Source organism: Monomorium pharaonis, chromosome 11 (genome assembly GCF_013373865.1).
Source record: "Monomorium pharaonis isolate MP-MQ-018 chromosome 11, ASM1337386v2, whole genome shotgun sequence".
In the NCBI taxonomy this organism is placed as follows: Eukaryota; Metazoa; Arthropoda; class Insecta; order Hymenoptera; family Formicidae; genus Monomorium; species Monomorium pharaonis.
Window position 1 is genome coordinate 14,012,640 of NC_050477.1, and position 24,896 is coordinate 14,037,535.

At 44.3% G+C, this 24,896-nt stretch overlaps 1 protein-coding gene across 3 annotated transcripts in view; it reads left to right on the forward strand.

Annotated features, from left to right (window-relative positions):
* LOC105841107 (discoidin domain-containing receptor 2) overlaps positions 1-24,896 on the forward strand; it is a 156,487-nt gene that overhangs the window by 51,285 nt on the left and 80,306 nt on the right. For all 3 annotated transcript variants that reach the window (XM_036293729.1, XM_036293732.1, XM_036293730.1), the window contains exon 2: positions 21,996-22,177. In XM_036293729.1, the coding sequence (XP_036149622.1) occupies positions 22,075-22,177 (103 nt within the window). In that variant the 5' untranslated portion in view covers positions 21,996-22,074. The remainder of the gene's footprint in view (positions 1-21,995; positions 22,178-24,896) is intronic.

Below are 24,896 nucleotides of genomic sequence, written 5' to 3' on the forward strand. Positions count from 1 at the left end.
CACTCAACGCCTGATGCCTATTATCAGACTCCTTTTCACTTTCCATGTCTGCCGTAGCTTTGTACGTGAAATTCGCGCGCCCTCGAGGAAAATGGCAAACCGCGCGAGTGTCTGAGCATCAAAACGCCTTTCCCTCTGTTCCACGGACCTCGGGATATGAATGTGCATCCTTCCGCAATTGAACTTCCCCGTAACGCGACGGGACGGCCCCGGCTATAAGCTAGTAACATCCTGGCAAGTATTAGTTCTCAGACCGCGAAGCATACTTAACAGACTGGAATTGGCCGTCCTGACACTGAGCCGTTCGGCATTCGGTCCGCCCGCTTTAGAGAGTACTTCAGCCGTTACTCCTACGAGGTATAGGTACAAGGTACTTGAGTTTGAGTGGTTCTTGCCGGTATCACTTTCGCAGCGAGGCAGCATATTTGGTAAGATAATACCTGAGAACTTCGGATTGACAATGGGTTGACACTACAATAGCCAATGCGCAATATAGGGTATTTTCATTGTTATCACGTTATGCCGCGCGTTCGATGATGGCGGCCAGTATTATCTCTCTTATGACGGTGGCGGAATGTATATGGGAACGTGGAATTTGGAAGTATAATTTTACAAAATCGACTTGGTCGGAAGTTACAATAAAGTCACGAATTTGATTAACAAACTCCAGTGTCGAGAATTTTTGCGAGACATATAATTGCGATACGTCCAGCTCCTTCTTTCTCTTCTCCCTTATTAATTTTCCTCGAAATATCTCTCGCAAAACATTTACAGTTGCAATTGATACGACGCTCAACCCATTCGCACGGAATCAACTGTCCAAGTCTCCGAGCTTCGGGCAGCGCAAACGAACCCCCTAACTTTAACCGTCGACTCATCCCTCTTCGGCGAAACTTTCGTCTCGGCATAATTCTGTGCCGAGCTTCGGTGTCCTCGCAGAAGTACGTACTACTAATTAATCCTTTTAACAGCGCTTAAATTTAATTAATCTCAAAGTTATGTGGTCGATCTCAGTCGCAGGAAACCCCCTCCCCCTTCCGTCCCCTCGCGCTCCGTCCTTCGCTTTTTGCCCGGTAATTCGCCCCCTGGAAATCGTATACATTAACTGAGCTTTGGAAATCCGATTTGATGGTCTCCGGCCCCTCTTTTCGAGCACTTCCCCCCCTCCTTCCTCGCCCCCCTCTTCGTCGCGGTCTTCCCGCCCGCACGCTATTCCAGGAGCACATCTCCCCGTCGCGACTTATCAACGTCATCCTCCGCGATATGTGTCTCGCGGCGAGCATTAATTTTTCCACCGACGTTTACACCGTTCTCTCCGAAATTACATACAGTCGCATAAGGTTTTTGAAGGAACCGGAGGAAGAAATTCCTCTGCGTATATCCCTCCGAGCAATTATCCGTCTCCCTTTGTCGTTGCTTTCTCGTATTACTTCCTATCCTGTCCAGTCGAGCGGTACGCAATAAAGGCGAAGGTTTCCTCTTTTTTTTTCCCCTCTCCTCTCATTCCCTTCTCTTTTTCTAGAGCATCTCCTCAGAAATGTGAAGTCGAGAGATTTGTTTTACTCGCGAATAACTTGATTGTACCGCGGAGGACCCCGGGTGAATAATAACGCGCGTTGTGGCGGAAAAGGGAACCGGTTAGCGTGAGGTAGCTGGTGGCCCGAGCCAGCTCGCAATAAAATCTCGTAAAGGTTTACACCGTGCACAATAAGCTGTTTATTTAATAAAGCGCGCAAGACCGATGACAATATCTCGGAAAGTAATTACCACATAACTGGCGGAAGCTTCCTCGCTCGCTCCTCGATAACGCGAGACCTTCGCCGCGACGGCAAGTTAAACAAACTGTCTGAAACTTTTCGAAGAATGGAGATGGGAAGAGAAGAGAGAGAGAAGCGTCTTACCTAGGGAATAGTCGTCGCCGATTGATCGACCGTGTGCCACAAAAGCTTATCCGACCTGGTATGCCCGCTTTGTACATCCTTGGCGCGCGCGCGAGCCTGGTGTCTATGATCTGACCCAGGGAAAATTTACGGTCTCCACACTTCCTGCTCGCCCGAAACCAGAAACAACCCGGTCTGCCCGCCGCCGCCGGCGCCGCCAGGTTGTTCCCTCTGCATTATCGATACCGGGCCCCGCTAAGTTTCGGCCGGGAGGAAACGCTGCACGAGCCGATAGGGGATAATCAATCTCGAAACGGAACGTCTCCCCGGAGAGGTCGCGGGCTGGCTCGGCGGGGTCGTGCGCGAAGGCTAACCGGTGTGCGCGCGCGTGTGTGTGTGTGTGTGTGCGTGGGTGTGGGTGTTTGGGGTTCGCGTGCTAATTTGCTCTAACCTAATGAGAGACCGGCTTGCACAAACTCTTCCTCGGTTTATTCGACCGTACAACGGACCGCATACATGTAGGCATGTGTACCGAGCCATAGGCGTAGCCGTCGGGCATTCGAGCGCGTAGTCTTGCGAAAGCGATCACCTCCCCCTCCCCTCCTCCGGCCACCCGCGGTTTTGCAATCGCTTACGAATAATCGCGGGGTTATTTAACGGTGCATCCCCCACCCCAGTGTAAAGATCCTCTCGTTGCTTTTTTACGCCGAAAGAAAAAAATGTTGATTAAATTTGGACGTTGCTGGCGAGTCTCCACCGTGAAATATCCCTTCCAGGAATTATGCATAATAGCGCGACGGTATTTTGATTTTACAATATAGCGACCGCGTGGCGTGAATATAATATTCGCGAATGCAAATTTGGCTTAGGTAAACTGGCCTGACGGTGTATATTAGCCCTCGCACGGGTCAACCTGAGGCTAATGAACAAATTTTTAATTATAATCAACAAATGGCGATATTTATATACCTTACATTTATAATCATCTAAATTATTTATCTTAAATAAACATAATATTACAACGGCATTAATTACGAAATTAATTAGTAATAACTAATTCGGTATGTAGCTCTCTACGTTAAATTAATTACTTATCTCATTATTATTGATGGAATTAGATCGACTTCATTTAAACGGCAAAAAGAAACCTAATTGATACATGGAAATTTAATGCGTTTGACTAGAAAAGTGGGATATTCATTTCATTACTACATGAAACATATGTAACACGCAATACCCTTAATACAAATAACAATTCATGATAGATGAGATAAATTCCATGCAAATTGAATGCTTCGTAGAAATCGGCGGCAGGCACGAAACGACGAAAGAGCCGTCAACTTGACGAGACGACGACTGCTAATCGATACGCGTTACCTTGGCCGTAATTGTATTATTTACGCGATGACGTCGTGCCTGTTCCACGGCCGACGACGAGTCGATACCCGCGAGGCAAATGTTAGCACAACAATTAAACCGCCGGAAGAGGAAAGCGACGGAAGGCGACGTGGCACGGCACGGCATGGTGTGGCGGGCGCCGCCGTCCTTTCCCCTTCGAATGAATGCGAACTGTGGCTGGCGCTCCGTAGACGCAGAGGCGAGGCGTCATTATGCGAAAGCCCGAATGAATCGCGACAAAAGGGAGGGGCGAGGAAACGGGCAAATGTTTTCGAGTAGTCCCATTTGCGCGATCCCATTGTTATTTAACACGGACGACGCGCTGACGCCCGGCTCCGTCGAAACGGGGGTGCGAGGAGAAAGGGAAGCGGCATTGTTGAGACAAGTTCCGCCAAATGCCATTCTCTCCCCGGCGTCTTTGCACGTGTACCTGTGATGTTTAATCTCTCCCCGCTTGGGGGGGGGAGGGGAAGAGGTCTTGATTATCGATATGCCCCGCGAATTACACGGAATGCTCGGTATGTCGCCGATAAGATTCTCCCCCACGCAGGGGAGAGAGACCTTCGATACGCGAACATCGATTGGATCCTTCCTCAGAGGGTGATAGGATGGGGGGGGGGGGAGGGACAAGACATGGCAAGAAATGGCAAGAACGAAAGAAATGAGGCTCGTCATCTTGAGATTCAATGTTTTCTCTCATCGTTGAACGAAGAAAAATATGTACTCGCCATCTTGATCCACACTCTTATTGGTTTGGTAAACGAAATATTTCCGGCTTAAGCGTTTGGCAAATATTACGCAAACTTTAATCAAATATTTTTACAACCCTTGATAAGATTATGGCTCTTATACTCCACAAACGTGTATACGTGCCGCGAACTTTGTATTTAATATATACCGAGCGCGCTGTAAGCGAAGTGTAGCTTTTATATATACACACACATATATACATATATATATATATATATATATCTCCCCTCAGACGCGGGATGCACGTTGTTGCGCGAGCTTGATACGCGTCAGCTAAATGAAAATTTGTTGATGTGCACGCCGCTGACGATAAATTTTATTTTACTGTGTTACACCAGATGAAGTAACGGTAGTCGCGCGCTCATCCAAAATAGACATACTCATGTATACAACTAACGTAATGAAGATATCGCGGCGGCGGCGGCGGCGGCATTTAAAGATTTAAACACCCACTTAATTATCCGCCCGCGTATTCATCACCGTATAAAGCAGATTTTTTCCCCACTTCTTTTGCGGCGATCATTTTGCGCGTCGCTCGCGTGTCAGAAACATCACTATTAGAGCCAGACGCATAGAAATCAAGACGTATATATGTGACTTGGGGTTTTTTTCGCATCGCCGATCTCTCATTCAGAACGGACCATTTCGCCCGTTGAAGGATCCTTGGAATTCTCGGAAGTCTCAATAATCCTTTCACACGTTTCCCACCCTGTCGCCCAAACGATTATACGCTGGAAGCTGAATAACTGGCGGTCATTAAGCGAGCGGTCCTTTTTACGGGGAGTTATCCCGGTGTGAAACATTGTGACAAAACTCGCCAACCCTGTAACCGGCACGCTCCTCTTTGCATCCCACTGGGTCGTCCGCGACGCTTACAACGGTAATGAACGCCATTTCGGTAATGAGGTCGCACGCCATTGAAAATCGCGAAACAACCGTCGCAGAAACACCAGGCGAGAAGCGAGAGCTCGCTCGAGTGGCAAGTCCGTAAAAGTTAATGAACGGGGAAATAACCGTTTCGAGAGAATCCCCCGGATCTATTCCTGGCCGAGCGTATCCCTTATCACTCCGTCCGTCTCCGAAGAAATGGCAGTAGAAGCTAGCTGCCAGTCGACTTTTCAACGGCGTAGATACGCTCTAGCCAACCGGAACGATAGCGACAGCCGGGGCGGAATCCTCCCGGCATTCCCCCGGATTGTAAAAACGTTGAACGGTCGTGTAAACCTGATTTCCGATTTGGACCTGCCCTACTTCCAGATTCCACCCATCCCGACCGCTTACTTCATCCATTTCACGTTCTCACCCTTTCCCACCCCGCGATTATCCTCGGATGAGGGAGCCGCGCGCGTGCCGAAGAATGGAACATCCATCACAAGCATGAAAGAACGTTGTCGAACTCAAACTGATTGTTGTCAGTAAATGGGACAATCAATTAGTGCGAATAACTGAGATAAACAAAAGAATCTCTCACCGTGTTGGATTTTAAAAAGTCAAATACTGAACTCGAAATACATGTTTCATATAAAATTAGAAAAATTAGGCTAAAAAATAATTTTACCTAAAGTATCTGCAACCATATAATTTAATTTAATTTACTTTTGAAAAGAAGCCTTTTGTAAGCCTTGAAAAAAAATGCATTAGTCGTATTTTTTTTATGATTATAATACAATAAATATTATACCTTTAAATGGGTTTATATTCTTCACGATATTGTAATGAATAATTGAAGCATAAACATTCATGAATTTCTAGTTTCAACGTAGAGTAGAAAATTACGTCGAATCCATCTTATCTGATTTGCATTCTGGCTCTGCCGTCCCTTTCTTTCCCGAATAAACGACTGCCAGTTCCGCGAGCGAGTTTTAACTACCAGAATTACGATCAGAGTTACGGACCGACAGAAATGATGTTCGCGTCCGGGAAAATCCTGAAGATCGACAGCCGCCGGAAAATCGCCGTAGCGTAAAACTAATTTTTGATTTCACCCAGACATTCGACCTGCTTCCTTATGATCGTTTCGCTTCCGCGCTGTGAAAACAGAGCAGAGCGAATAAAACCGGCGAGAGATTTTCTCCAATTCTATCTTACGCTCTGGAATTTTGAGAGGAAATAACCGCGTCGGAAAAACAATACCCCAGACCGATCCTCTTTTTTTTTCCCGCCTCTTTCCCTCCCGGGAAACCGGGATTGCTCGCTAACTCGGCCGACTTTTCACCAAGACGACAGACACGATTTGACCGACCGGGGACGATATTGTCGAATTGGAAATTCCTAAGTTTCAACGCAAATGAAATACTGGACAAAACTGCGCAAGGCTCATTCCCTCTCGATCACGACTGACCTAGTTCCATCGTTCTCCCGCTATTTTTGCTGCCGTTCCACGTTTCGTTTTCGTCCCCAGATCGAAGAGACAACTCTCCGCTCCGCAGGACCGGAGAAAAGTTCGACGCCCGAAATCGAAAATCACTCGAAACGCGAACAGCACCGAAAACGTAATAATCAATACGATGGATAGAAACCACAAATACACACACTTGGCGGAAATTTAGCTTCGTGCGCAGCATGCATGATGCATAAACCGATAACGATTTCAAATCAAAGCTAATTGGAACACAAACGGCCATATAGCCCGGATCGGTTCTCCACTAACGAATTTAAGATAGTTACAGGATACCGTTTGAATTAACATACGGTTAACGTACGGATCGATCGAATTTTCAGCGCGCAAACCTCGGAACCCCGTACCCCCGTGAGGTACTTATCCTATTCGTTTACATGCATAAATAATGTTTCCGTGAGTTTATCTCCAGATCGCTAATCTCGATGAATATAACCGTACCTTTCAAGACGTAGATTAATTGCACCGGTGACTCGACGTTTTTACGATCCTGCACGACGATGTAAATTTATTATCACGCTGGTATGTCAATATTTCTGGATTATTATGCACTCCGCGTGTCGCGTTACAAAAGGAAAAAAATATGTATTATAAAACTTTCATGAATTTGAAGGGCCTTAATTTTAAAAGATATTTCTTCGCGCATCGCCTTCAAATTTTATTAAATTTTAGTATTTTATTAAATCTACTCTTTAATAAGAGACTTATATTGCTTCCTGCATGAATATACATAAATCTCAGCGTGAAGCTCTGAAAGCCCATAAACTAATGGAATCCACGAGGAATCCACATAACTCAATTTACGACATTTTAAACGATCCGCGACCTTCGCCGGCATCGCATTAGGGCGAAAGGTCGGGCGCGTGGCGCACCGGATATGCCGTCTCACCGTCGACGTCGTGGAGCCTTTCCCATCGGCGCGGAACAGAAATAAGAGAGAAAGAGGAACGGACGACATTGACGACCCGTAGGAGAAAAACGGGGAGGGCACACACGAAACGCCGGGGAGGGCGCAGATGTGATAAATGATAATTGCGCAAAAGTACCGCGACGGACACGAGTAACACCCGTTCCTCATTAGAGGCTTGTTAAAGCGCCCGGATGCGGAGTGATGGAATGCGGGGCGCGAAACGCGGGGGCGCGCACAGAAGTCGGAGTGTGTTCGCGAAGGCGCCTCGCACCATCTTCTTCTGTTCCTCCTCTCCCTCCCATCCCTTCCCCGACACGCTTTATCTGCTATCCTCCGCACCGAACCGCTCCTTCTTCTTCTTCTTTTAGACCAGCTGTGCGAGCAAACGGCTCCTGCTTCCGTCGGTTGTAATAGCTTTGATTCGCGTTACCCGCGCGCGTTCGCGCAAAAAAGCTGCGGCGACAGATTTCATACGTTGTGCAGACAGGAATATTAACCCCTCGCCACCGTAACTCGCGGTTGGCGGTCGCTAATTATCGGTATGCGACTAACGTCGGGAAGGCTATTCTTATTCGTATAAACGATTTCCAAGAGGCGCGGCTATATTTTTATGTCGTTATGACTAGTGATTATTAATTGAAAACAGTTTGTATAAATTTTTTAACTTTGTCGATATTAATTATAGATTTTTGCTGAAAGTATTTTTAATTTTTAATATTATAAACTCTATTACAAATTGAACGTAAAAATGTAGAGTTGCATAAATAATAGATCAAGATGAAAAAATAATAACGTTGTTTACGTCATTTTTTTCAAGTTATTAAAAGTGCAATATTTTGTTCCTGTGTTTACGTAAAAAATGAAAAATAATAACAAATTGATTTACATAAATAATTTTTCAATCAGTAATGAACTTTATTAAATAATAAATTTAATAATTTTTAATTTCAATATAATTAATATTAACCTCCACGTAAATTATTATAACAAGGAGAAGTAATTCGCATATGCATAGAGGAAATGTGCTATTAATATTTATATATTAATTAACATACGTATCAATTAGACTGAAGCATATTTTCTTATTAATTAAAAATCGAGTATATTTCCGTTTCAAAACATTCTCTAAATCATTACCTTAGATACCGGAACAAAGCGCAAAATATGTAACAACTCGTTCAATTAATAATTAATTTAATACAAGAAAGGAACAAGTATTCGGTATATAATTATTTCGCGTAGACATCACGTTTGACAATTTTAAACATCCACATGGCCGCATAGTAAGTGTTTCGTGCAGCAAGACTGGCTGGATCCAGTACCGGCTGACAAAGCCTGTTTGTTTGGTAACATACAACACGTTACGACGCTGCTACACGCTGTATTATCATTTGCACAGCGGAAATCCGACACAGCGCCGTGAGCCATTTCGTGTTATATAATTAATTTAGAATTGGAGAAACGCGCGGAGTATTTCGAATACATTTAATTCAAAATACGTTAAATATTTCGGCGGCGAGACCGTGTGGCGTACGGTTTTGATGTTTGTTGTTATGGCGTACTGCGCAATGTACGCAATGCGCGTTTTAGGTCCTGTTGTCATTCGGGCTGCGATATTCCAGCGGGCTGGTAGCGGCACGAGCTCGCGTAGCGTCGCGTCGCGTCGCGTCGCGTCGTTGTGTCACCGAAACGCGATCAGCCCGAAAGAGAGAGAGAGGGAGAGAGATATTCCAACCGTGATGATTCTCTTAACGAACGAGAACTCAGCCATGTGCAATTGATATTAATAACAATTGCGCGCGCACTAAGACAACGGTTAATATTCGCTTCAAGAAAAGGCTATTTTGCGTTATTTACATTTGAACCGAAACGACATATAGAGAATAGGAACGACAAATTATTTCCGGTTAAAGCTGATCTTGACGCCTAATAATATTTTTTGCTTCAATTACATACGTATAGGATTCTGTAATTGACACATCGGTCGAGTTTCGCTTTATTATCGTTTACAAATTATTATTATTTCGTTGCGATCGTTACGTACGATGATTATTAGAACCATTTGGAACGTATATTTTGCAACGCGCTCTGCATTTTTTATCGAGTATAATTTGTTTATCATTAACATCAGAGATCGGGGGCGCGGAATGGCGCACAAATCGAATAATTAAAATTAAAACGCGGACATTATACATAATCGTGATATCGAATGTTTTGGTAATAATAAGTATAATTCGAAAAATATTGTAATATATTTCGGTATGAATCTATTTGATAAACCGTTAAATATTTCGAGGACGACAAAACAACCGTCGCGGCAGCCTCGGTGTTTGTTTTGCAGCGCGCGCTGTGTGGTCAACTCGGTTGGCAAGACTCGCGATCCGTGCGCATTGTCCACGCTGCCCATCGAAACGTGATCGCAACAAGAACTAAAAGTATACTGCGCGATAGTTCTCTACGTACAATCAACAATTAGAGGCCGCAAATTAACTTTCTCGATTGATTCGTACCGATTCGTACGTTCGCCGTTTGCTAATTTTCGAAATTCGCAGGTGCCGAACGTATCGTAATGGCAACGCGACGACATTCGTACTCTTTTTCGCGTTATTCCGTTGCGACAATACAACGCGGCATGGCAATGGGTGTGATTAACGAGGAGCGTTGTACAGAGTTTCGTGTGATTATTCCATTCTGGTAATTAGTACGCGCGATCGTAAACCGTGTTTTCGCGAGTGTTACGTTGTATACAGCGAATGAATCTGGAAGGAGGTGGCAATCGTGAGGTTGCTAAATTATTATTATTATTTCCGATTTTGTTTGCAGAATCGATTATTCGTTAATTATTGTATAAACGCAGGTAGACAATTATGTTCTTCTAAATGTTAATTAGTCTGGGTACTGTTATAATTTACATATATATTTCTAGCTTGTATTTCAACATGGCTTCGACAACTTTGCTGTTGTACATCGTGAATGGGGTGATCAACTCTTGATGATTTAATTCTGAAATTATGAATTTACTTTAAAAAATCAGGACAGTTGAGAAAAAATCGGCAAATTAAAAAATTAAACAATTTTGATTTGAAAAGAAGTTAAAAGTTTGAAAATAAGTAGGAAATAAAAATAAGTTTCTATTTCATTAAAGTAAGTAGTAAAAATTGTGTATTTTTCACAGCTTGAAATTATATATTTTTTTGTGACTTGGCACGTTTAAGTATATATTTATTTTTTGAGACATGTTGATTAAATAATTTACCTTAACTTGTAGTTCTACCTTTACTTTACATTTCTTTTAAAACCTTGGCGAAAATGAAAGACAGCGTTCTCTTAATAATTACTAACATAAGAAATATGTTCATTTAATAGATGGTAACTGTCATAAAAAGGAAAGTAACACAATTTATTTGTTACTTTTATATGTAAAATATGTCATCAAGAATTTATGTATTACATAATATAAATTGTGTTACTTTAATTTTGGATAATAATTAATATTAATTTAAAAGTCTACATATAAAAGTCTACCTAAACGACAATATGTCAAATTAACACGCAACACAGAAAATTTTAATACAAATATAAAATGTCATTGTACGGGAAAAGACATTAATTTATTATTGTTCTTGAGACGCTTTGCGTCTTTCTTTATTTTTAATAAACTTATCAAAATGTCTGAGTTTCAAGATATGAAATTTTATTCTACCTTTTCTATGACTTTATGACCCTTTTTAATATAACATTCATAAGAATCATAATTATATATTACATGGATGGATGAGTCTCTTCTGAGTAGTAACTACAGTGATTTTTATATTATGTCATTCGTACTTTTCGTTTTATATAATAATAAATGTTAAATTTTGATAATAACCTGACAAACGCGTCGTCTTTTCTGAAGATAAACTTAATCCCATGAACTGTTTGCGAGATCCTTCAGACATCGAGCTGTGCTCCAACCACTCGACAGCACTTTGTTCGTGTGTTTGCTTGTACACGGGCGACGTTTAAACAAGTGTTCCAGCGACGACGAGGGGGAGGGAGGGGGGGAGGGTGTACGTCGTCGAGAGAACGCGCGAGATTCCGAGCGCGCGGAAATATTAAGACGCGACGGCGACATGAAAAGCGGAGTTTAAGAACCGCGAGTCCCCCGTCTCTTCGGTTTAAGTTTAACCCCCTCGCTGCTTCTCCTCCCTTTGAGACGTCGGTTCTCGTTTCGACTTCGCCGCCACCACGGTCTTTCACTTTGTTACTTTTGCGCGAACGAGACGCGCTGCGCGCGCGTTAATCTCCTTCCTCGAGCATTACGTCCGATAGAATTTCTCTCGCGTTTCCGCGTCACTTTCGCTTTTAAAAATTCCGCCGTCCGCGTAAGTTACACGCGCGTAAGGAGCGCAAAGATACGATTGCAAAGCGCAGAATGCATTCTCGTGTGACGGATTCTCTGTGTGGTTTCAATTTATCAGAGAAGGGGGGGGAGGAAAGTACACCGTTGCACCGTTGCGTCTTCGAAAAGATACTCTAAGAAAATCTAACTGCTTTTAAGGACGCACGAAAACTGCAAAGGGCACGATCCCGGAGATCTTATAATACCCCTTCTGCTTCGCTCACTTTATCTTCCTTCCTCCCGGTTACATCTTGTTTTCTTCTTTTATTCCCTGCGCTACTCTTTTACTAGAAGTCAGAGACCGCTTTGATTTTATTGCTTCTCGCTTGTCCGACATCACTCAACTGGCTCCTCTAAAAGGCGTTTGAAGATAACAGGCTGTTCCGGTGAAATACTACGAAAGCTAAGGACGTCTATAAAATAAACGCCAATACTTGCACGCACGCGCTCGCTCGCTGGCCCTTTGATTAACGGCTCAAACAAGCCTTGTTAAAGAGTTACTTATTGCACGTTCGTTTTTTAATGAGTTATGCGTTACCTCGACGATTGAATAACAAATTTTCTCGAAAGTAAAAGCAATCCGGCAATGATTATGGCACGGCAAGATACAAAAGGGGCAGCACGGGATAGACGAAAGAGGATTCGAGGGATGCAGTTTATGCATGTAAATCGCCTCGGCTTGAGTCGCTGCTTGTTGTTCTTTACTGCATCCCTCCCCCCTTCCCCCCTTCTCCCTCCGAACGCATCGACGTTTTACGCGCGTCACTGTATTTTATTGCAGAAAGTAGCGATATACTATAGAACGGACGCGCATACGGGGTGTCTCAGAATTACCTTTTCGACAATGGATATTGGGAGGTAATTAAAAAATATTTTTTATGGCAATACAATTTTCGATGTGGCAATAGTTATTTTATGAAAAAGCAAGTTAGATTCTAGCGCAAATGGAGAAATAATAGAATTGAAAGCAATTGCAAACAGATTAAAAGAAATCGATTTTTATGTTTTTGAGAGATTCAATGACTATTATGAATAATATCGAGTATTTTTAACTATTTTTCTTATTTAATCAACTTGTAGTTCAAGGCCCATATACAGAATTTTTATCGTTCTATCTTTATCACTTATTAGATATAAAATAGGAATAGATAAGAATAACAAAAAAGTATGTTAAGCATCTTTAGAAGCGCGTTCGGAATACGGGTTCAAATCTCTAAATATTTTGGTTTACATTTCTAAACTCATCGTAAATTGTTCAAGAAACTCGTAAAAACGACAGTAATGACAGTTCTGGGACACACTATATACATGCATAGATGCATAAGCGGCGCATGCATGTATGTGCATCGACGGTTCGATTTTCCACCCGCTTTTGTGTCCCCGGCGGCGCATCGATTCGCGGTGTATGCACTTTTCGGCTCACCCCGTTCATCGAAAATCCATTTATTTGCATTAGGTTCGTTTTTGTAAATAGTAACGAAATCGATAGGGGCGTGCGCGAATATTCTTTTCATTTCCATATACAGTATGTCTCAAAACCGCCAGCGAATATTTTTAACGGCGGATATTTTTTAGAATAATTGGAGCTGTGTCCTTTGTTAGCGTTTTTCATACGTCAACAAAATGTTACCTTTTCAAAATGTTTTTTTTTTTTTTCTTTCACGTGAATGCAAACAACAAGGTGAGCAGACCAGAATATTCTCGCGTGCGTAATCCTTCCTTCTAAGCAGCTACGGCTCATTTAGATCGTTTTCCCATGCGCCCGCTCGTTATCCTTGCACATTCATCGCGCAATGATAAATCACATCAACGACTAATAAGTGCCGCGTGCATCTGCGGATACAAAGGAGGAGCGTGAATCGCGCCCGTCGCTCTATAAAGTACCCGTAAATAAATCCACGATCCATAGAAGTGATTAATTAGGCGCGAAGGGATTGTGTACACGACCCGTAAGCTGAAGAACATAGAGACTGATTGACGATGACAGAATTATCGGCTTTTAGGCGTCCCTTAACGCGCGACGTTGAAAAATGTCGGCTATTAACTCTGGCTAACGTAAGACATTTTTTTTCATCGTATATTCTAACAGCAGAGATGGCAAAGTAAATCCGTTTATATAAATATATAACTTGCATGCTACAAACGTCAGAGATTTCACAAGTTTATATAATATAATATATTCATATTTTTAAAAAAACAGAGAAAAAGATTTCTTTTGATTTAATAAACAGTTTTATTCAACTATTCCATACTATATATTTCTTTGGTTCTAATAAGTTTTGCACAGATTTCTATAGATTCAATCAAATTTATTAGAAACAAAGAAATATATGCTTTGGAATAGTCGAACGAAACGGTTGATTAAATTCGAAGAAATCTTTCTCTCTGTGTATAATATATTTCATACCGCGCGTAGTATCGACGTGTTTAGAAGGCTCTTCGAGTTATCCTCTTGTAAAATTTAAGACTGCCATCCTTGATGTCGTTAGAATTAGAAACGCGGCGACCCAACAGGGCGTAGAACTGATGATATTGTATGAATATATCGTAATAAATTCTAGAGCCGCGCATTATACGAAGTCAAAGCGAATTATATTAATTTGAATAAACGTCAATTTGTTTACTAATTGTGCATGAAAGCGAGCACGCGCGGCGTGCGTTCCTGTTAACATGCTGCACATAACTGCACTCTACGGTATTGCGTTTCACGGTTGAAGCTCGTAACACAGGACTAATGATTATAGCATTTTCGCGTTCGTGTATTAGTGCGCGCGTTCGCGTTCTAAATATTTGTAGGAAAATTATCGGACCCGGCTTTATTAAACACGCGACGGTAGGGATCGCGCCGTGTATGCGGGTCAACGCGTAATTCAACGTATAAGGATAATTACATTTTGGAAATGTCCTAACTGTGGATTGTGCGCAGCCGTGCTTTGTGTTTGCCTGTTGACTACCGAATCAGCTGAATGACTCAGCCCCGCGCGTCTCTCGTCTGTAGATCGACCGCTGGAAAGACTAAAACGAGAGTCGAGACTTCAAAGCGCGAGATTAGAAGCGAAGATGAACAAACGTCGATGCCACCGCACGGCCGTATAGTTATGCTAATGCACTTTGTACGGACGATCGATCATTCGGAGATCATCGGGCGGAGGCCATCAGCCGGCCGGTAGCAGAAAGAATGCGCCGCGCGCATCCGGCCCTTTAATTACGAGTCCGATTATGCCACTGACAAATCTGACACGCACGCCCGCCGCTCGGGAAGAAACTTACGTATAATGCTCCTTCGGCTACGCGGTGATATCCCAAACAAGCGCCGTGTAATAAAAAGAAGAGTGTAATACCCACGTGCCGACGACGTGACGGAGACAAACGCGCGCTATTCGGTCCGAAGAGGAGATATTGACCCTCCGGCGAGTACTTTTTACGAGTCCGGCTGCATCATTCGGAACTTCCAAAACGCTTCTTTAACGACCAATCCTTCCCTCTCCCCCCCCCCCTTGCCTACAATAATGGACTTTAATGGCGGCTCTAGGACGTCTAAACAGTCCTCTCGAGTGTTTGCGCGTTGCCTTTCCTTTTCAACCCGGTAATCCGAGGGTCAAATAAAATCATTTACGAGCACAATGAGGAACGGACCTGCCTCCTTCATTCCGTCACGAAAGTACTCGACTTGAGTGCTGATTATGATCCGTCTCAAACTCTAAAGGTGCTGGATCATCATCCCACGGCATTGTTCCTCGCTATGCGATCGGACACGACCACGCCTGAGTGGCGCATGACATGGAAATCGGTCCAGCCTGATACGCGTGGCTTTCGGACTTTTCAAAGAGTTTAGGTCACGCGAACACGCCGGGGCGATATTTAAGGGGCCGTTACCTACGAGGAAACATTTGTTAAACGACTCGTGTGGAAAAACTTGTCGCTAAATCACCACGGTAGAAGTTTTGGAATAACGCACGGCGGAAAAAATTTTTATCCAGATATAAATTCTCTTTGATATATACATAAGTTACGTTATGCGGAAAAATATACCGTATTCCCTTTTACGCAAAAGAATTTCGCAAAGTCTAGTTTTGACATGCACGTTGTGGCCGCGAAACAGGATGTACAATAGACTGCAGACAGCCGAGAGATTTATTGAACGACTTTACTACTAGTATTTTTATAAACAAAAATCTCTCCCGAGAGAGAGAGAGAGAGAGAGAGAGAGAGAGAGAGAGAGAGAGAGAGAGAGAGAGACATCGTAGAACGGCAAGAGTTGCATGGTGAAAACGATGGAGGGTCTTCTTCTCGACGGCGAACGTCTTCCCAGCTCTCTCCACTCGAGGGACATCGAGTGGTCCCGCGTTAAAACAACGAAGTCACACAAATCAAAACCATGAACATCCACTTTCGACCGTGGCGAACAGGGCGCTTGACTATTCCACCTTTTACCCTTAGATCTTTTTGAGAAATGTATCTATTTGAATTACCGGGAATTCCTCTCAAGGATACTTCGAGGATTTTTCTTTTTTGTTGGACGTCTCTCTTTGATTTATTCCGTTCCACTCTCGCACAAGGTAGTACGAAAAGTCTCGCGGGTAAAGCGCGGGTCTTAAAAAATAATGGGAGGAATTAGAATATATATTATAGGTCGTTTGCAAACGTTAATAGTATCCATTATTTTGCAGTACCGACGCAACATCCTTGCGATGTATTACACGTTATACATTACGCATTGTATCTAACCGTCGGGATATCATCTTGGACGCAGAGCCAGAATATCCCGTGGTCTCTTTAGTCCGGTTGCGATCAGTAAAATTCCCCTTTCGTCAGCATTGTTACGGAAAATCAGCGCGCATTTTTCACGAGTCGACGAACAATAGGGAGGGAATGCCGTAGCAGCATCCGACGCTGCCTTCCATTGTGATTTTTCCGTTTTCTTTCGCGAGACTCCGTCCATTTGTTCGCGGCAGATCGAAAAGTTTGCGGTTGTTTCGCACGGCCATCCGCGCCCGAAATGCTACAGGTACCGCGCACTGATAAATGGAAAGTCGGCCGGCCACTACATACAGCGCCATAAATCCAAACCGCGTGTGATAGACGATCCTCGAATAAAACCCTCTATAATACTGGGTTATCTTATCCGCGACGTCTGTCGATGGTCTGCAAACCGGTGAACACACACTCGGAAAGGTTTCTTTGTATTTCAGTTTCTCTCAGTGAGTAACTGAATTCAGCAAAGCGGAAGAATTAACGGAATGGAACGGCGAATTAAATATCTCCCATGCGAGATTTACAATCGTGCGTTCTGTACGGCCAACTGAATAAAAGTATATCTGTACGTAAAAGAATAATAGGGAATAAATTTTTGCTTGCAAAAGTCATGTTGAAGTCAGAACTGTAAAAGAATTTATCTACATGAATGGTTAGGTAAAATTCAATCGCGTAACGCCAGTATCTACGAGGAAGATAACAGAACGTGCGCGGGGGCACTCGTATATTTGCGTACAAACTCTGTTGCTTCTGTCCGTCGACCTAAGGATACGCGAAATCCTAACTAGAATGGTTCTGAATCATCGAAGCGTGCCTTCGGACGCGACACGAGGATCATGCCTGAGATCAATCCGTAAATTCGCTCGCATCCTCCGTCACGCGTTTTCCTCTCCGCGTAACACACTATCTTCGCGGATTTACAGTTTTCATATCTGATGTAGACCTCAGAATAAGAATCATTTGGCAAACATTCGCGCGGAATCTTCCGGGTCAATTTTATAGATATATATAAAAATTTTTTAACGCTAAAACAATAACCGGCATAATTTCTACCATTTTTATTATTTTTAACTTCTTTACGTATTCTTCGTTATTGATTTTAATTTCTTTACTATTTAAATAGTTAATCTAAAAACAAATCCGAGAAAAATTACCTTGACAGTTTCTGTAATATAATCCAGAAATCTGAATCCTGCCGTTTTGATGGGTTGATTGTTGTAATTGTCAACAAAATTTGTAAAAAAAATAAATTTTTTGTATTTTGTACATCGAAATCGAGAAACTATGGAATGTATGAATTACATGTATGGTATATCGAAACAATTCTGTCAACCAACATCCATCATTGTTAATGTTGCCGTCGTATATCATTGACGTACCTTGTACAAAAAAAGATCGCAGGAAAAAGTTTGGTATTTTCGGTCGGGCTCGCAGAGAGCCCGTCTCTAATAGGACCGCCTCGTTATAATCTTTCGATTCATCTGGCTCGACGACTCGAGTCGACGTTTCTCCCGCGAGCTAACAGACGGAGTTCGTTTCACCCGGGGATCCGTAAACAGGCGGCGGCATTTTTTCGACAAACAAAATCGGAGGGGGAGGGAGAGATGCACGTCGTTCCCATGTTTCCACAAGCGTGTCGTCCGGCTCGCCCACGCCTTACAAACGGCCGCGCTCCGAAAACTTCCGAATCTGCCCTCGGCCCGAGGAGTTTAACTGATAATTAACTGACATTAACGTTCCATTCGTCGGGCGTGGTTACGTTCGCGGTTAGCTCGTATTTCTCCACGAGAGCCGGTTGCATACGGTTGTTTTTACGACTGATAAGGATCGCTTTTCCACGGAGAGACATCCCGCGCCACGGTATACCTCTCGTTCCCCCTCGCACGCTGTCCCAGCCTTAAGCTTGCCCTGGACAACGACACCGCCGACAGAGCGGATTACTAAATTCATTGGCTTCGTTTTGTACGAAGGACTTCGCCTCCACGTCGCCGACATCGTTTCTCCTTGGCTTCCGCGCAATTAGGGTCAACTCGGCGATTTGTCGGGAGCGATTTCTTTTGGAGAGGGAGAGAAAGAGCAAGCAGGAAAAAGGCAACCGCGTATCTCGTGAATCTCCAGCTATTATTTAATGCATCCTAAGTTGCATTCTGTTCCGCGTCAGAATGCAACAGATGTTGACACTTCTTTATATGCGGCAATTAAATAATTCGCTATTCAATATAGAGTACATTATGCTGATCGGAGTCCTCCGACGATATTAACTTTCCTTTTGATAGAAACTCATACATCTGTAACTAGTTTATAAGCAATAGTATCGAATCGATTACAGCCAGGAACTGTCAAACGGAAGAGACTTGTCGATACTTGAGTGTATGTACATACATTGGGTATGAAATTATCAAATTAATAACCGCTTACAGCAATATACGAGACCACTCCGTCGCGGCGTCTCGCGCTTCTATATCGGCATTGAGAAGTAATTAAATGATATCGAGTAACGTAAATTAAATCGAATCGGATCGTGGGAGACAGAGAGACTTGCGAATCGCGTCGTGTGTGGCGCGCGCGCGCGTTTGCGCGATCGGAAATCCGTAAGCGGGCGCGATGCCGCCAATAAAATATGCATGTTACCGTTCGTGTGTAGGTGCCGCGCTACATTCCACGTGGCGTATCCTACACGGACGTCTCGCGTGTATTAATCTGCATAAACTCATTCCTATGCAAACGAAGAGATTCGACGTTGAACTAGGATATCACGCGAAGCCTCCGCGGCTTACATCGCGGCTTAAACGAGCTCCTATACGTGCGCACGCGTGCGGGTGCGGGGCGCATGCCGTCCGCGTGCAAGCCGTGGGGCGTGAGCGGAGCATAAACATATACACGTGTACGTGTGTGTCTATATCGTAAACGATACCGATCGTAAACGGAATCTCCTGTCGTCGCGTCGACGGCATAATAATTGCAAAATCCCTGTTTTCCGTCGTGGGTAGACGACGACGGTGGGCCGGCCGAACCGAAAGGACGGCGACGGCGACGACGACGGCGAGAAAATGGCACCTGCCTGAAACGATCTCGCGCGATAATCTGTCCCCACCTCTCCAAGTCTGCGCGAGATGAAAAGAAAACAATCGATGAATAATTTTGTGGCCGCCGGGCCGCGCCGGAGTGCTTACCGCGTTCGGCGGAATTGATTTCGACGGGGCGCATCGCCAGCGTTAAGTCCCTCATGAATACAATCAGGAGATAAAGCTTTTATGGCGACTCGACGTATAAACGATACCGTTTTCCGATAATTTCTAATTTAACACTTGGTGCTTAGGGAGATTAAATGTTTACGCGACAGAGAGAGAGAGAGAGACGGTGGGCGTCGGATTTTCGTCGCGCGGCCACGGATCGAGGAGTTTCGCTAATCAACGGCTCTTATTGTACGTCGTTACGCTTAATTAAATATCGCGGCGATAATTACGTCCGTCGAGAAACTCGCCGTATCGTTTACTTAATCCTTCGGTTTTGCTCCGGACAATTCCTTTCGCCAATTACACCGGGAAAAAATACATTTTCCCCACCGTATTTCAATCCATTGTATAATCCTCGTTGTCGCTCCGTACATTAATTTCAAATATGTATCGTATATCTCCATACGTGAGATAACGAAGAAGATTGTTTACTCGCAACTAAAGTGCAAAATCGTAATTTAATTATCTCTCTCGTAATAAGGAAAAATTAATCCCTGTACAAAAAGATACTCGCGACTCCTCCATGTCATAAATATTCCATCGTTCGACTACAGAAAATAAACCCATTGATATAATCATCACTGAACGCGCTCGGAGGTCGCGTAGCGTAATACATTATGCCGCTTTGGAGTCAAATAAGACTTACAATGAGCCTGCTACGCGATCACGCGGCTTGCAAAGGACTTTGCGAGCGAAGAAGGGAAGCGATGCTCCTACCGGTTCTTCTCACAACACGCAGAAAGATAAGAAGAGAGAGGAGAAGTAGGAAAGAGAAACGACGGCGCGACACGCGCCGTAGAACAGATTTTGCACGGCTATAAGCTACGGCATGTATGTTTAATGCGGAGCACGCGAGGCCTACGACCGAGCGACTTCTTACTGTCGTTCCCGCGCATTACTTATTCACCGGCGGCGCAATTACCAACGGATACTCCATCAAACCTCGAGACACCTTTCTCACCGATATTGAGAGAGAAAGCAAGCTGCTGCGCTCGCACATGTCTGACGTGTATCAAAGCAAAATGGGAGTAACGCATTATCGGTCGTATAAACTTGCACAAGCCAATAACGGGCTGTTATTGCTGCGCCGTTTCCTCGTTACTCCGCTCGCGAAATATGTTAGTCCGTCGACCATTGGATCACGAGTCGTAGATCGACGCGAGTTAAAAATTACCGACGTCTTCATGCGGAGAGACGGGAGACATCTTTATGTAAAACTGACACGCGTTGCAATTCTCTCTTGCCATTCCTTCCTGGAAAATACATGACATGGAAGTTGCAGGAAGTTTAGCTCCGCCCCCGGTTCGTACAGGAAGGAAACGGTTCCACGTGCAGCGCATAATCGACAGAAGAGACCGAACGAGGATTACAGGCAGATCTGCATCAAGTCATTCGTGCGTCATTCTTTGCAGAAATTTTAATACTGCATCGAAAAAAAATTGTATTCTAAGAACCAAGAGGATATTCTAAAAGTAAAAAGGAAAAGTCTAAAGAGAATAGCTACTTAATCTTATTATGATTTTAACCTTAACTTTAGAATTTTCCTTTTATTTTTAGAGTATCTCCTTGGTTCCTGGAAGACAATTTTTTCAGTGCGCAGTAAAACTTCAAGTTAAGAAATTATTGAATTGAAATAAATTCGACCGTTAACTCAGCTTTCACGTACCATAATGTGAAATTTTTCTATATAACAATTATACATATACAAGTACAATCAATATGTAATCACAAAAAATGAATATAATCTGCAAACGAGTAGGGGTTGTACTTTTTTTTCAATAAACAGGCAAGGTACAAATACACTGAGAAAACTAATCTGGTCATAAATATCTGTTTATTACTCTTTGACAGAATAACTGGATTATTGATCTCCAGACATTTTTCTCGGTGTAAAAAAGTTACAACCTACTTGTCCTCAAATTAATCAGCTGATTACACTACTTTGCGGTTACTTACTGATTGCCTTGATGAAAAATAATTACAGTAAAAATCTTAATAAACCTGTTTCTGTAAGTGTATAATACATTTCTGTTAATTGAAACATCTAGCATTAACAATGTCTTTCTTGTGCGCAACAGTCGCGATTTTCAAATGCACAAAACATTAATTTCATTATAGCATTCAGGATAATATTCTTGCGCGATAATTGCGCGCGTTGTTTCAAGGCACACTCATTCTCCAGGAGCATTCGACGAAACGACTCGCTTTGTCGATCGCCCACCACCTCGCTCGACGTCGATCGTCAAGCATGACATAACGATTGCGCTTTTTTTTTTTGTTTCAGGTTGACGAGGCAGAAATGGCACAGCGGGAGTCTCGGTGAGGAAAGGGCGAGGGTGAAACCCTCGCAGGAAAAGGGAGCTATGGTGAAAAGCTTGGGTTTCCTCGCCAGAAGGGCACCACCTGCTGTCCACCTTTTCGTCGTTTTGCTCGCGCTCGCCCCCGCTTACCACGGCGTGGACCTCTGTAAGTAGTTCCTAAGCTCTAATCCACAGGGCTTATAGTAGCCGTCGCGTCTCGTCGTGAAACTTCGTACGACTATAGCCTCCTTGGCTCGAATCGCGCGCAGGTTGTTTCGTTTATAAGTTATTAACGACGCGGAGGTTGCGCGACCCCCGCAGAAACTTATGCCGCCGCAGTCGACGAACTTTCGATCCGGGATCGGCTTTGACCGTGATCATTAGGTATCTCGTGTACCTATCCGAAGACATTGCGTCTTATCATTTAAGTTCCGCGCGCCTATATTTAGCAGCTAGTGGGAGAGACGGCGTTGTGGGTTTCCGAGTAGGCGAGACATGAATATCTGAATCTGAACATTATCAACGATGAGAAATAAAAGACTGAGGGATGTAATATTACTATCTCATTGCTAACAAAACAGAGTTATTTTATTTGAATTTTAATTACTAATTATTATCTACTACTCAGAAACATCAATATAAAATTATTTGGCTGACAACTTTAATCAACATCGTTATTAGACTTTTAATTAATGATAAATCTAAAATTTGAATATATTCGATGAAAGAGAAGAAAATTTTATTTGAAAATTTAGCTATGTAAAGAAACTTTCACTTCAAGAAAGTACCTCATCTTATCGTATTAATAATAAATAATCGCTCCGTTCCGAAGACCTATTCGCGTGAAGCCGCTTAATAGAAATAGATTTCCGGGCGTAGGAGAGAAAAATTGCATCGTAGCCGCAATAATGGAAAGCTTAATAATTGCGCCCCCTCCCGGTTCGAATCCTCTCAAACAACATCCTCAGCGATTTCCTTCCTCTCCTCGTAATCTATCTTAGCGCCAATAGCCGGAAAGTAATCGATAGCGTTTTTCTCGTGCGGAGAGCGACCCGTCGAACGACGAACGACTTTTACCGGACATCCTCCAAGGGGATGATTGTGGAATCATGCGAGGCGTCACGAGGATTAACGGGAGGGAAATCGGCGGAGGAGCAAACAAGGGGGGGGCGCCGCCGCGGGTTTTATTCACCCTTATTTATTTCACTCGATTTACGATCGAGTGCGATATCTCACACTCGATGACTCGTTAGGTCGGACGCGCCGACAAAGGAAACGGATTCTGCTGCCGGCCGAACTTTATCGGGGAGGGTACGTCGTGAGAATTTCGGCGAGGGTGCGCGATGTGCGCGATGTATATCGGCCGGACCTTCATTAATAATAATAGCGACTCGCGCCGTGTGTTGGCCAAGGATCTCGATCGATTATTCCCTCCCTTTGTTGGCACGACTTTCCTCCGCTACTCCGTCGATTCGAATCGCCCTTTTGCACTGCCCCCGCTGAATTCGTGGACATACATCGCGGCGTATATATCGGGCTGACCTTCATTAATAATAATGCCGAGCCCTCTGCTCCATCGCGGCCTCTGCCTGCCCGTCTGCCTACCTGCGCTTCGCGTGCTCGCTTGGGTCGCGAGACGCGACTTTCCCCGCTATCGATGCCGATGCACGCTCCGCGGAATCCGAAGACATACATTAGCGGCGGACATATCGGGAGATCCTTCATTAATAACAACGAACGACCGACCGACCGACCGGTCTCGCCGATCGCCGTTTCCTCCCTTTGTCGACTCGACTCTCTCTCTCGCCGTTGATTCTAATCGGTCGGCGCGCAGTCCGAGGAAGTCGGACGTACATACATTAGAGCACCGGAATCGCGATATGACGAGGAGGGACTCCGTTAGTAATAACGGCGATTAATCCGCTCGACCGAACGGTCGCCGACGCGCGTTTGTAGGCGTGCAATTTTCCGATTACGATCGAAATCGCGACGCACATTAGCAACGCGATGGATATTCCCCCCCTCCCCCCAACCCTCTCCCCGTTTAATATCGTCTGCGACCATCTCTCTCTCTTTCTCCCCTCGCAGATTGCAAACGGATGACAAAGCCCGCCCAAGTTATTCTAGGCGTAATAAACTCTCACGGAGGGCCGAGCGGTCTCCGGTCGTGGAAACGCGTATGGCGCACAAATTGCGAGCATTACATTCTTAAGCGTTCGGCGAATCCACGCTTTACAGAGATTTCCGTTTCGGCAATAAAATACGTTGGATTAAAACGTAAGACCAAAATACACATTTCACAACTCGCGCCGCGCCGGCCGGAGTTACGAGAGGGGGGGTGAGAGAAGGGTGGTATCGTCGGAAGAACACTGCAAACTTTCGCCGGTATTAATGGCCACCTACATACGCCCGTTCTGTTCGTTGGCTTAGCGCGGATTCCTTCCGTTACGAAGCCCCGGTACCAAGCTGCCTCGTCCTACCCCCGTCCCCCCCCCCGCTCGCCTCTCCCTCCTCGACAACCCTTTTGCTCCTGCCTCTGCTCCGCACTCGATATCCGGGCATTAGGCATTATCGTTGCCGGCTACGTCGTCGTCCGACCTACCCATGCGCGCAGGTTACTTCAAATTTTAGCAATTTCCGTATCGCGGTAATGGTATCGTTACTCGGGTACGTGTAAACCGTAATCGAGCCGCGTGTTGTTACATCATCGTGCACGAGAGACCGCCGGAGTTGCATGCGCTGCAGCGGGCGCGAGGCGGACGTATTCGAGTTGTCGTGATCCGGATTAGTTACGCTACGATATGCCGCTCCTTTGTCGAATTACAAGGACCCGGGCCGTGTAACGTGCACGCGTCTGCGAGTTTACCAGCTTTGACTTTGTTAAT